At 46.2% G+C, this 12,519-nt stretch overlaps 4 protein-coding genes across 4 annotated transcripts; 1 reads left to right on the forward strand and 3 right to left on the reverse strand.

Moving 5' to 3' along the window:
* Nucleotides 1-2,084: 2,084 nt before the first annotated feature.
* F5891DRAFT_959750 (uncharacterized protein) lies at nucleotides 2,085-2,642 on the reverse strand (the record flags this gene model as incomplete). Its single annotated transcript, XM_041375676.1, has 1 exon — nucleotides 2,085-2,642. A coding segment is annotated over one exon (558 nt), but the record flags the coding sequence as incomplete, so codon positions are not given.
* Nucleotides 2,643-4,692: 2,050 nt separating this feature from the next.
* F5891DRAFT_984083 (uncharacterized protein) lies at nucleotides 4,693-7,695 on the reverse strand (the record flags this gene model as incomplete). The annotated part of the gene is made up of 9 exons (XM_041377400.1): nucleotides 4,693-4,976; nucleotides 5,037-5,217; nucleotides 5,281-5,630; nucleotides 5,800-5,910; nucleotides 5,981-6,178; nucleotides 6,254-6,396; nucleotides 6,430-6,648; nucleotides 6,712-7,214; nucleotides 7,270-7,695. 9 exons carry the CDS (start codon nucleotides 7,693-7,695, stop codon nucleotides 4,693-4,695), a joined length of 2,415 nt encoding a protein of 804 aa, XP_041221220.1.
* Nucleotides 7,696-8,905: 1,210 nt separating this feature from the next.
* On the forward strand, nucleotides 8,906-11,092 carry F5891DRAFT_1193977 (uncharacterized protein; the record flags this gene model as incomplete). The annotated part of the gene is made up of 5 exons (XM_041367860.1): nucleotides 8,906-9,112; nucleotides 9,160-9,566; nucleotides 9,622-9,722; nucleotides 9,786-9,977; nucleotides 10,035-11,092. 5 exons carry the CDS (start codon nucleotides 8,906-8,908, stop codon nucleotides 11,090-11,092), a joined length of 1,965 nt encoding a protein of 654 aa, XP_041221221.1.
* Nucleotides 11,093-11,156: 64 nt separating this feature from the next.
* On the reverse strand, nucleotides 11,157-12,497 carry F5891DRAFT_1193978 (uncharacterized protein; the record flags this gene model as incomplete). The annotated part of the gene is made up of 5 exons (XM_041367861.1): nucleotides 11,157-11,467; nucleotides 11,515-11,853; nucleotides 11,908-12,213; nucleotides 12,263-12,325; nucleotides 12,374-12,497. 5 exons carry the CDS (start codon nucleotides 12,495-12,497, stop codon nucleotides 11,157-11,159), a joined length of 1,143 nt encoding a protein of 380 aa, XP_041221222.1.
* Between the last annotated feature and the right edge of the window lie 22 nt (nucleotides 12,498-12,519).

The raw sequence follows: 12,519 nt of genomic DNA on the forward strand, positions 1-12,519 counted from the left end.
ATCATCCCAGCATTCAAATTTTCACCGAAAGAACTCCTCCTAGGACTAGTGGTCAATACCATCCCTACAGCAATCACAGACGCAAGCGCTGAACCAACCATATCGGAGGTGAACATTCATATGGCGTACGTGGACCAACAGCGCTTGGACAGCGCGAACCACGCAACAGCGCACGCAATGAAACGGAAGAGCGTTTTTGATAAGAAAGTGCTGCAGTCATGCGCAGGAGAGGTTATATTCAAACCAGGGCAGCTAGTCCAGGTCTATGCAAATGCTACAGACATGACAATGGCAAGCTCGAGGAAACTCGTACCAAAATGGTCAGCACCCAGGCGAGTGGTCTCTCAGACTAGCAACTCCTATACTCTCACTTCCTTAGAAGGCTTTCCCATCAACGGCCTATTTCATGCGCGAAGACTTCGAAGGTTCATCCCACGTAACGGTACCACGTTGGCGGCACTACAAGAAGCACTACAGGATGAAGGTGCAGACGAAGAAGATGAATCCTTGGAGATGCAGTTGGAGAGAGGAACAATATTGGAGAACGATCTACAGTCAGAAGAGGATGATGTGGAAGACGACGACGAATGGGAGACAGATGCAAAACCAGCTTAGAGTAGAACACGACCCCGGAGGGACGCATTTGGAGAGGGGGCAAATGTAGTGGGGAGCTTCGGGTGAAGGCCGGGGAGACAGGGATAGGAGGAGGACGTGGTCATGAGGGATAGCAGAGGATAGGAGAGTAGAGCAGATGACGCAGTTAGAGGAGGCAAGGACTCGACCGGCAGATTCCGGGGCTTGGGGTCTAGGAGCACATAGAGCACACTCTTGTATCATACCACAGACGACGACGACGACGCTGTCTTCACCCTTTCCCGAGCGCAAGGCTGGCTAGGACAACATGGGTGTGTGTTTCGGGTATTATTAGTAGGAGTACACAGCAGGATTGGAATTTCCTACTTGTAAAACATGGTGTGGTAGCAATACTGTGGCGCGGAACATCAACGGCTCGATCATAAAAGACATTCAATAGATTCGCACATAATACAGCAACATTCACCCGTCTCAGACGGACAGCCGAGTGTGACAATGTACCATTGGGAACGGGCCATCCCATGTGGGCCCATGGACATAATTGTACCATGATATACGAGTGGGCTGGATGAATGTGTGTACCCAAGACATACGGATGGGCTGAGGGTACATTATATAGACAGTGGTATAGGAATGTATTAGTATATAGGACATTATAAATGCTAATTCCTGTTTACATTGGAGACGAGTGGGCCGGCCGGATGTGTGTACCCAAGGTAAACGGATGGGCCGACCATATGAGTGGGCTGAGTGAATCTGTGTACCCGATGCATAAGGATGGGCCGAGAGCATACATTATAGATAGTGATATAGGAATTTACTATTATACATGACATTATGGATGCTAAATCCTGTTTATGATGGAGACGAGTGGGCCGGCCGGATGTGTGTACCCAAGGTAAATGGATGGGCCGACCATATGAGTGAGCTGAATGAATCTGTGTACCCGAAGCATATGGATGGGCCGAGAGCATACAATATAGATAGTGATATATGAATTTACTAGTATACATGACATTATTAATACCAAATCCTGTTTACGATGGAGACGAGTGGGCCGGCCGGATGTGTGTACCCAAGGTAAACGGATGGGCTGGGGGTATATAGTATAGACTGGTACAGGAATCTACTCGAATAGCAAATCTGGTGTAAAATGGAAATGACTGAGCCGGATGAATGATATACACCGGAGATCCGGTCATATTATCATCCGGCAGGTACATCAATATTTTCACTGGCCTATGATCAGGTGCAGGCAAATATACGATCCGGTAGGTGATGATCCGGTGTATCTATGATCCGGTGCAGGCAAATATACGAGCCGGTAGGTGATGATCCGGTACAGGCAAATATACAATCCGGTAGGTGATAATCCGGTGCATCTGTCACATCTCACAAGCCTGTTGTCCGGCATATCCACTATCATATGCTAAAAACATTGCACAAGTGAATATCAATCGGAGTAGACTAAAATATTCATCATCACATGTCTAGACATCTTTCTGCTCAACCAGGTCACTGCGTTGTACATTGCCATATTTTGCATAGTCTGTCCTTGGAGTTCCAACAAAATTATGGATACTATCTCGCATGTACCACGCAGTGACAATCCGGCTACCCTGTTCAACATGCATGTGATGTCTGACAAGGCGACATGATGAGGCCAACATTGACCCGGAGTCATATAGAAACTTGATGCCGAGATTCATGAAATCCATTATGACCGGATGATAAACGCCTGCGGTTGTCATAATATCAAATGCCTCCGGTCGACATTTTGGATCTCTATGAGGTGGTGACTGGCGATTGCAAATGACTGACACTACATTGAAGACAGATGCCCAATGTTTGAGATGATGGCACATGTCTTCTAACTGATACTGGGTCGCCCATGCACCGAGCCTGACTTGAGTTTTGATTCCAGCCCGATATAGATCTGGGTGCATGACCCGAAGTGCAGCAGAGACAAGGATACCAGATCTTTGAAGGGAGGTTGTGATATTGTGACCAACATCACCTTTCAATGCAGCAGATACCTGAGGTGAGAAGCCATCTTCCGGATCAAGTTTTGGGAAACCATGTTTCTACAATACTTTAGACTAGCAACATCAATTGATGTGAACCGGACATACCTCTCTGCCTTGCTGAAACCAGGCGGGTGATATATTGATGCAACCGGGTGTGATCTTCCCATCCGGACTCGGATAGAAATTGGACTCATGGGTCCTCCATTCAGTAGCCTTCCTGGTGGTGATGCTATCGTTCAACAGATGTCCTATGGAATTCGTGGCGCATTGCATGTCTGTCTGTGAATATTGTCATATACATCCGGATGAGATGAAATAAGAAATGAATGTGGATATGAGACAAACCATTATCATGCCAGTCATGGCTCCGGGCAAATACCAGACAATGATTCTGCCTCCGGAATCAATGATGACACTCGGTGTTCTTAGGACAACCTGTTCTGCAGGAGGGAATTTGTCTAAAAGAGTTTGCTCTCGTTTCTCGCTTCGTCCGGATTCATATTTTTCCAGAGATTCATTGTATCTAACCATGTCAATTTTGAGATGAACTGTTTGCAAGTTACTCGACCGGCACAGATATATATGCGAGAATGCATACCAGGATTGAAGTAAGCAACGGCCAGGACATTGGCAAGCTGCTCCAAAGCAATACAAGTGTCAACATCTAAAAGTCCAACACTCATTGGCTTTACCAGTTGCCGATGAATTTTGGACATGAAGGTGTCATAAACCAATTCACCGGCAAGGTAGGTCTGGTATAATGCCCAGTCCAGTGGAATTGTTGTCATGTGTTCAGGAAATCAATGAGTGGTTAAAGTATGAGGAAAGAAAAGAAGTGTTTCATGAATCCGTAACCAGATAACAATGAGCAGGAATCCAGGTCACATGCAATGGACCGGATTTCATCTTCGAAAATCACCACCCATTCACATTGCATTTTAATATACATGGGTATAACATATCTACTGAAGGCTTCCAGACGTCAGATTGGGCTTGACCGTACGGATTCACTGGCATCTGTATTCAACCGGTCCATTAGTGATTGTGAAGACGCCACAGCCCTAGTGAGTTCAGCAACCGGCCCAACTACTCCGGCCAACTTATCACTTGAACGTAAAAAGTTTGTCATCCTTCTCTGCAAAATTTCCAACAGCTCTCTACCGATTGTCGTCTGACGGCACCGCTCAAGAGATGCTGATCCGACCGTTTCCGGTTGACGCACCGGGCCATGTGTGAGCATATATGGGAGGAGGTCGGTTTCCACATGATCCGGCTATTACAATGCAAGTAAGATTTAGTGAGGATCCGGTGTAGGAGGTCAAGATCTCATGGACTCACGAGTTCTGAAAAATGGCCCTCAACCAACTCCATCACATCTTGGACAGATGATTTTGGCAACATGTCCGGCACCCTGCAAGAGCCCAGGTTCTCCTTCCACCAGGCATTGAAGTAGTCTGACATACGAGCAATGTCATATTCATCTGATGTGGCGGAATTGACAGAAAGAGGCAATGCTTTGATATCCATGAGGACCTCATTCACATCCGGTTTCCGGTCCACCAATTTATTCACAACCAAAATTGCAATCACATCGTGGAGAAGTTTTGGAATGGTAGCGGAGCACCTGGTCAGGAAGGATATGTTGATGAATGGAGTTACAAAAGTCTACATGACAGGCGACATGATTTGAGTGCAAGATAAGAATTGACCGGTTGACCGGACACCCAGACAACCGGACAACTGGATGCTTACCTCCATTTCCCATTGCATGAGGGCGTAAAAGATTTCTGCATAACCGGGCATGGCGGTGGCAAAGCTCTTGTCAACATACAGGCGCATGGCCAACAAGCGAGAATTGGCATAGAACAAAGCACGAGAAATCTGTCTGGCGGTGATCTCACCATCCGAGTAGGCCACAATGATTTGATCAGAGGGAACCAAAGTGGCGGCATTATTCATGGTGAGTGTATGATGATGATGTGATGGTGAGACTGACAGTTTGTTTTATTCCCACATTTTCAATATAACTACATATTAGCTAATCCGGGAACTATTTTAACCGGTACCGGAACTATGAACTAACAACCGGTACTTCCGGCTGAATGACCGGAATCACTTTCTGAAAAGACTCCACTGCATGTGCAGCTAGTTGTCGATATATGTGACATTGTCGGGCAGCATAACACGCATGTCCGGTTAGCCCAGTGTAAGTGGCGTTGTCCATGAGACTTAGCCATTGCTTGGCCTTGTAGGTAAAGAAATTGACAGACCACTGCATTTCATGTTTGACAAGAATGACCTCTTCATTCCAACGATCGCACAGGGCCTTTGTCCGGAGCCAATTGACTTGATAGACTGTTGTTGCAATATGTGAGACCGGATCACCCAATATCAACGGATATGCAGGATACTCACATTCTGTCATCCAGTCATTTCCGGATGTATCACCCTGAACATTGATTGACCAGAACCATGCGAGAGTAGCGTCCCTCTGACCACGTGCATTTGGATCTGCAACTGCAGCGTTTGCCTTCAGGTGTTCTTTCTTTAGCGGAAGATATTTCTTCAGGAGGTCGTGATCAGGGAGTTTGGCTAGCTGCAACCGACATTTTGAATATATCCTGGCATTGAGATTGACTACCATTTCCACCGAGCGAACCTGAGTCCATGCCCTGGTGGAGGAGGCTTGTGACTTGGCTGACCGGATAGTATTCCAGAATATAACAGCTTTATCTCCCAAATGAACTCTAATTGCATGAAGGGCATCATTGGCCTGACCTTCACGAAAGGCAGTTTCTTCTTTCATGAGATCGGTGAGACCCAATTCATTGCATCTCACTATACCGAGGTTGGAAGGCAAAGGTAAGATAGTGAGCTCAGGTTGAAAGATGGAGGCATGATGTGTTTCCGGATCCGGATCCGGATTGTGATCGTCATCGAGATCGGAATAATCTTCATCCGGTGAATTATGAACCGTGTCTACCAGAGAATCCTGTTCATTGCCATCAACTGCAAATCCAAGATAGGTAGGTGCCATCTCAAGAAAGCTTGTAATGCGAGTTTGCAGCTTATCTCTGAGTCAGGCTACTGTCAACAATTGAATGTCTGTAGGATGCCTTCCGAGCCTTTTCACATCTCTAGAGAGAGAGAGAGATTTGGGATTCTTCTATGGTCAGACCAGTTGCGAGCCAAGTGGCTGCTCCTCGCCAACTAGGGGAATTGGTAGCTGGATGATCCGGGCGATTTTGAGCCTCCAGCAGGCGCAACTCCTGCTGCTTTCTAGTTGGAGCTGTAGATCATGCCATCCAGATAATAATCTGTATGTGATCAGGACCGGATGAGTAGTAGTAGAATTTGACACTTGCCTTTTTCCAACCAGACCTCATAAATGTCCATGGCTGTTGGATCCTCCAGTCTGTTTGCCTGAGCAACAGCCTCCTCTGCTTCCCAAAGAATGACCATGGCAGGCTGAACTGTCTCGTTAAGATTTTGGAATGAGAGTGTGCTCTCTGCAGCACCCTGAACAGCCTCTTTAAACTTTCTGCAAAGAAACTTGGCTAAGGGGCAGGTCAGCCGGGAATGAATAATATGAGACCGGGCCATTTTTGTACATCCGGATATTGGCAACTCACTTATGCGAATCATTTTCATGAAGTTTGAATCATTCATCTGATAATCCAATACCTCCTTGCGATGAGGAGTTCCCATGCCCCTGGCTGACGGGGAGATTATGTTTAAAGATGCCCAGAGTGTTTCCATGATCTCTCCGTCTATCCTGCCGGTCCCATGGATAAAATTCAATGCATACCGGACATAGCAGCTGTCCTGATGGCCATGCACATGCCACAAACCTATTCCAGGAATGATATCCATGCCAATGGGGATGGACAGATACATGCTTGATGCGATCCGGTCCTTGAGAAACTTATTATACTGACAATTTATATCATAGAACATTATTGCTTGTGAGATTCCATCTGTATTGTAGTTGAGTGCTTGACTCAAGGCATAGTCCATGTTCATCTGCCTGATTATTTTTCGAGATCAGTAAGACCGGAAATGCATGTAACCGGATGCAATGTCCATTTACCTTTCACCCTTCTGAAAATCCACCATGGAATGTGGGACAAAACATCCATGCCGTGCACATGCACATCCTCCTATACCTGTGGCCTCTAGCTTTTGTCGGGAGGCATTGGCTTGATTGACTGCATGGTGATTGTTACAATCTGACTTTTGGACATGGTCTTGGGCAACAGCCAAATGACTCTTGTATCTTTCATCTCCGACCATGAATGCAAGACCATCAATCAATGATACTTCATTGGATGGATTCACCGGATGGAGGTGCTCGGCTTTAAAATTACCATCCATGACCAAAGTCCTGGTGAAGAGCCAGGAAGGGGTGTCGTCCGGCTGAGTGGCCGTACCAGTTGACCGGTCCAAATTTATCCCCGGTTGAGGACATGCCGGACAGAATAGGGCGAGGTCACCGGTCTTAGGCTCATCATTTTTATGGGCAAACCCATGCCACTTGTAGAGCTTACATTGACGCCATTGTCTGACAGTCCTCATGAGCTCTCTGTAGCGATCCTGCAAATATTATTGTTCGATGACCGGCTGAAGTAGAGAATGAAAACCGACTTACCAGAACCATCAATGGAAAGATGCTGGAGGTTAGCCTCCGGATCTTACTGTAGTAATTCATGGCTGATGTACCACATTCCAGGTTGTCTAGCAGAAAGTCGTCCAACACGGAGAATGTGAATGCAGTTTTTGGTCTGGTGAAGGATGCTGGAAATAAGCCTGCTTGAAAGAGCTGCATATCCGGGTTTAGAGCTCCGGGGCAGTGGCAATACCATATGGATACAGAGTGAACACCGGATTTGTTGACTATGGTTGTAGCCGGATGATCTGAGTCTGCGACAAGTGGAATGGAAGTTCCCTCCGGATAATCATTATGGTCTATATGTTCATCGGTATCTGACCATTCAAAGAGGTCTGATGAGTATTCAGTGCTGCTGGGACATGGAGTGCCATCATGAGCAAGGTGAATGTGCAGGCCGACTTTCATAAGTGAAGTTTCTTGAAAAAATGATCCGGTCCATTGACTGATGCGATGAAAAGGATGTCTTTGATGCTGGGTTCTGCAGCACTCTGTGCAAAACAGGGGCTCGTTGAAACACCCGTGGCATTTATAAACCCCATCCTTCTTGCAAACTTCACAAAGCCGGTCCAGAGGAGGGGTTTCTCGGACCATGAGTAAATTTATGTAGTCCTTGAACTTGCGCTTCCATTGCTGGAGATATTCATTCTGACTCTGCATGATCCGGTCAGATGAAGACTGCAGATATCAGAAGAACTTCTGCTTGCCAGAGATTTTGGTAATTTAGGCTGAGGCATGTAGCCTTGGTCAAAGTCAAAGTCAGCACCGTCATAGAGCATCTGAGAGAACCCGGCTGTGCTTTGAGGGAGATTTTGTTGGTGAGGATGTCACCGACTTTGTTTTCGGGGACCATGAATCTTTCACCCAAGATGACCTGGTTCCTCTGGAAGTAGTTTTCTCCTTCAGTTTATATAGCTGAGGCAATCGTTTCTTCATCGGAGGAGTGTATGTGATTCCCTTTTGTTTGGTATTTGCCATGATTGATACCAAGACCTAAAGGATTGTTGGCCTGGGGAGTGCACTTAAGCTTGATGATCGGCAGGCATATAACTTTACACCTGTTCCTTCCTTCAACTCCGGCCTCTGAGTGATTTGAATCACCGTATTACCATTCCTGTTTGTCATTGAGGTACCAACTCCGGCCTCTGAGTAATTTGAATCACCGGATTACTACATTTTCTGTTCCTATGTGTCAGTGAGGTTACCGGGTGATCAGAAATCTTGGAACATCATCTCTATTTAGGATATATTAAGGTCAGAGCAACCGAGTTTGCCATAAGTTTCGTCATTTCCGGGTTAGTTAATCAAACACATCGTAATCCTGCCATCATCCCAATTCCCATAGATTTCTTCCGGTATAAATGTGTCTCCCTATGCTGTATGGCATTTTAAGAGTATTACTGTATGCTGCCTGTATACTATATGATAAACTTGGTCTAAGTTTGTGTGTTTTGCAGTCCTAAATTCTATGAACCGGAAACACAGGGCATGTTAAGCCTGAGAGTATCATGTTGGCAGACAATCTCTTGTTCGGTTCTACTTTCGGATACATGGTGGCGATTGGCTATGTAAGATTATACTGTATCCTTTCTTCTACCAAGACCTCAACTGCTTTGCAATGGCCCGATCCAACTCATCAGTACACAGCCCCCAAAAGACCAAGCAGAAATTGACTGAGGAAGAGCTGCTGGTCTTACAATCTCACCTAGAAGAATGGAAGGAAGCGACCAGTAAGGATAGGAAAACGATTTTGAGGGCGGTCATAAAAGAGGCCAAGATGCAAGCCCCTAAGATGGATGCCCGGCTGTTGAAGAAAAGGAAATCTGTAAGCAGCCAATCTTCTAATTTCATAAATGCTCATGATGGATGAAGATGTACCGGGACTGGTTATATAACTGGAGAGCGGAAAAGACACTCAAAAAACGAAGCAAGTTCAGTAAGAAATGGACTACCCGGTTGGTGATAGAACACCAGTACAAGAAGGAGATCCTTGAAAAGACAGGAGCAAGGCCAGGAGGGAAGGAAATGATTAAACACTACCAGGGTGCGGTCAATGCAATTATGGCTGGTTTATCTGAAGAGCAGCTGGATGAAGCAAATACGACTGCTATAGAATGGTCTAGCAGTGCTCCTCCTACAGATGTCCAGGCTGAGTTCACTCAGAAGAAAGCTCCTGGTATGATGAAGGATCTTGCGACTCAGTTATGGAGGCAGGCTGGTATGAGGATATTCATATTGTCTGCATGGAAAACTGAGGAAGGCGAGGTGAGGATCAATGGGTGAGTGACATTTTAATTCTCTCAACCGGTAAAGACGGCCTGATCCGGTCATAAGAATTGACTTCAATGAAAAGTTAGAGGGCAATAGTTTCACAGATACAAAGGACTGGAAGTCCATGTTACCAGAGTGGAATGCCTATGTCGGAGAAGAGTTTGGTGAGCTTCTTTTTTGTGCAATGTTGATGCATCCGGTCAAGTACTTACACCATGTGATGCCAGCAATTGACCAGAATAATGATGACGATGGCAATGAGGATGCTGATGGGAAGGAGAGCAGAAATCCAAGGAGAAAGAAGGAGGAGTTTACTTTAGAGGTCGATGCCTATGGGCTTCCGGTCATACCGGATATTGAGCCCCTCAACTTAGAAAACAAAAAGTCTCTTATCCGGACATTCCTCACAAAACACTACAGTAAGTTTCACAAATGAAATATCTGGAGGGTTGATAGAGGAATTACTTATTTTGCAGGGTTTTGCAGTCAAAAGCCAAAGGCGTCTGTTCCTTGGTCTGCAGTGACGGAGGCTCAAGAGAATTTCATCGAGCCCAAGTTTTTGCCTACCGGTGGAAAGATCAAGGACCCATCCAAGCTTCAGCTGCATGACGCTGACCGGCTCTTGCAGTTCTGGCATCAGAGACAAAAGGACAAGGTTCGGCCAACATTTGAATTCAAAGGCTGGCAAGACCATGAGAAGGAGATGAGGGAGCTGGTGGAGAAGATCTCAGAGGGCGACTCTAGCACAACATGCAGTCCAGTAACAGCAAAGACCAGAGTTCCGGTTCAAAAACCAACCGGTAGGTTGACCGGAAAGTCATCTGGCAAGTCAACCATCAGGGTGGAACCGGAGTCAAGCAGTGAGGGCGAGAATGGTGAAGGTGAAGGTGAAAACGATGAAGCTCGATCACCGCCTTCCAAGCTGAAATCAACCGGAAAGCTGAAATCAACCGGAAAGCCAGGCAAAGCTGTCCAATCTATTCCGGTTAAAAAACCACCTGCAAAGTCAACCGGAAAATCATCCGGTAAGCCGGCCAGAAGGGTGGAAGTGGAGTCAAGTGGTGAGGAAGAGAATGGGGATGAAGGCGATGCTGAAGTCCAATCACCGCCCCCGGAGCGCCAATCTATTGGAAAGCGAAGCAGAGCCGTCAGATTTCATCCGGAGGAAGACTCCGGCCCATTGGTCAAGAAATCTAAATCAAATGTCATTGGGCGCAACATACCACTGGAGGACGATGCTGGCACTCCTTCAGCAGAATCATCCAGCAATCATTCTACAGCCCCACTGCCTCCCAAAACTGCATCAAGAAGTAGCTTTGTTGGTCCTGCATCAGCCGGTCGAATGAAGAAGTCCGGTCAGAAGCAGAAGTCCGGTCAGAAGATACCTGCACCTAAACCAATGGCTCCTGCCACCACACAGGGCACTGGTAAGAAAACTCAAACAGATGGAGCCCACATTGATAAGCCGGAGCCAAAGCGCTCCACTAGAGCTGCAAAGGTGTCTTATAAAGTGAATTACATGCAAAGAGCGTAATCATCACATTTCATTGAATGTACTATACAAGGGGTGGAAAGTATCAATGGTATATATATAGATGTCATGTCGACAGTTGGTATATTGATATAAGTTGAAATGCCAATAATAACTCACTGGTGGACTGAAGAACTTCCTCGCTGACAAGTGCTTCTTCCAGCGACATTGTACCATGAGCCCTTTCCATCTCCAACCAGTGCATTGCCAAGCACAAGTCACCTACAGCATGCTGAATCACAAATCCGATAGGTTCCGGTTCACTAGCCATCTCCAAAGGGGTCTCTTCTGGTTGAATATTCAATTGATGAGCAAGATCATGTGCCGGATCTGTCCCAAAGCCCATGCCCAAAGGTGTCTCTTCCGATCGAAGACCCACTGAATGTACATGTAACAGCGTAACCTAATAAAATGATAAAACTCACTTGACTGATCTGGAATATCAACCGGATCAACACTGGAAGGCCTCTGGTCCGGATGATCATGTTGAACCACAGGCGAATTAAAACCCATGTCAAATGACATCTGCTCCGGATCACGATGTTGAACCGGAGGTGAATAAAAGCCCATGTCTAATGACATCTGGTCTGGATCATGATGTTGAGCCTGAGGTGAATGAAAGCCCATGTCTAACGACCTCTGGTCCGGATCATGATGTTGAACCGGTGAACGAAAGCCCATGTCAATATCCGGATGACCGTGTTGAACCGGAGGTGAATTGAAACCCATGTCCAAAGGGCTGTCTTTCACCGAAACATCATTGACTTGATGATAATCATGAGTAATCCCATTCCTTGCATATTGAATCAACCAAATACCTGAGCCACCAGCCAGTTGATTGTGTGCCAGGAAGTTCAGAGAGCTGGTCGCCGGCTCCGCGAAATCATTGGTATTGAATGAATGGCCAGGTGGAAATCCCATGTCCAACTCGGATATAGGTGTGGCAATTGAAGACCGGTTAGTATTGGACAGAGGGAACCCCATATCCGATGCGTCTGACACCGGTTGGCTTGGGAACCGGTCGAAACCCATGTCTAATGACCGGCTGTTCTCGATCCTGCATTCTGGCATCGTCAAAGTCTTGCCATCCTTCCACCGGTCATAAGCAGATGCAACATCTAGGTCTAGAAGGCATCAATAATTAGGTGTATAGGTCAGTATGAGAGGACTTACAGTCGCCAATGTTTGAGCAATTCATTCCAAGGCTGTCGTGTCCTGGTTCCAATATGAAAAACACTGCCGTATCATGTGAGGTACCTTCCGGAAAGGCAATTGATTTATTACCTTTGGCCTCGCTAGATAAGTGTAAATGATCCTCAATAATCTCTGAGGGCGAAATTCTTTTCCTCCTTCTGCTGAATGACTTGTCTAAATCAGTATATTTTGTGCGATATCCGGAATGTGTCATGGGTTGTTCCAAAGCCTGTCAG

Source organism: Suillus fuscotomentosus, assembly GCF_016647785.1.
Source record: "Suillus fuscotomentosus strain FC203 chromosome Unknown F5891scaffold_64, whole genome shotgun sequence".
Taxonomy (NCBI): domain Eukaryota; kingdom Fungi; phylum Basidiomycota; class Agaricomycetes; order Boletales; family Suillaceae; genus Suillus; species Suillus fuscotomentosus.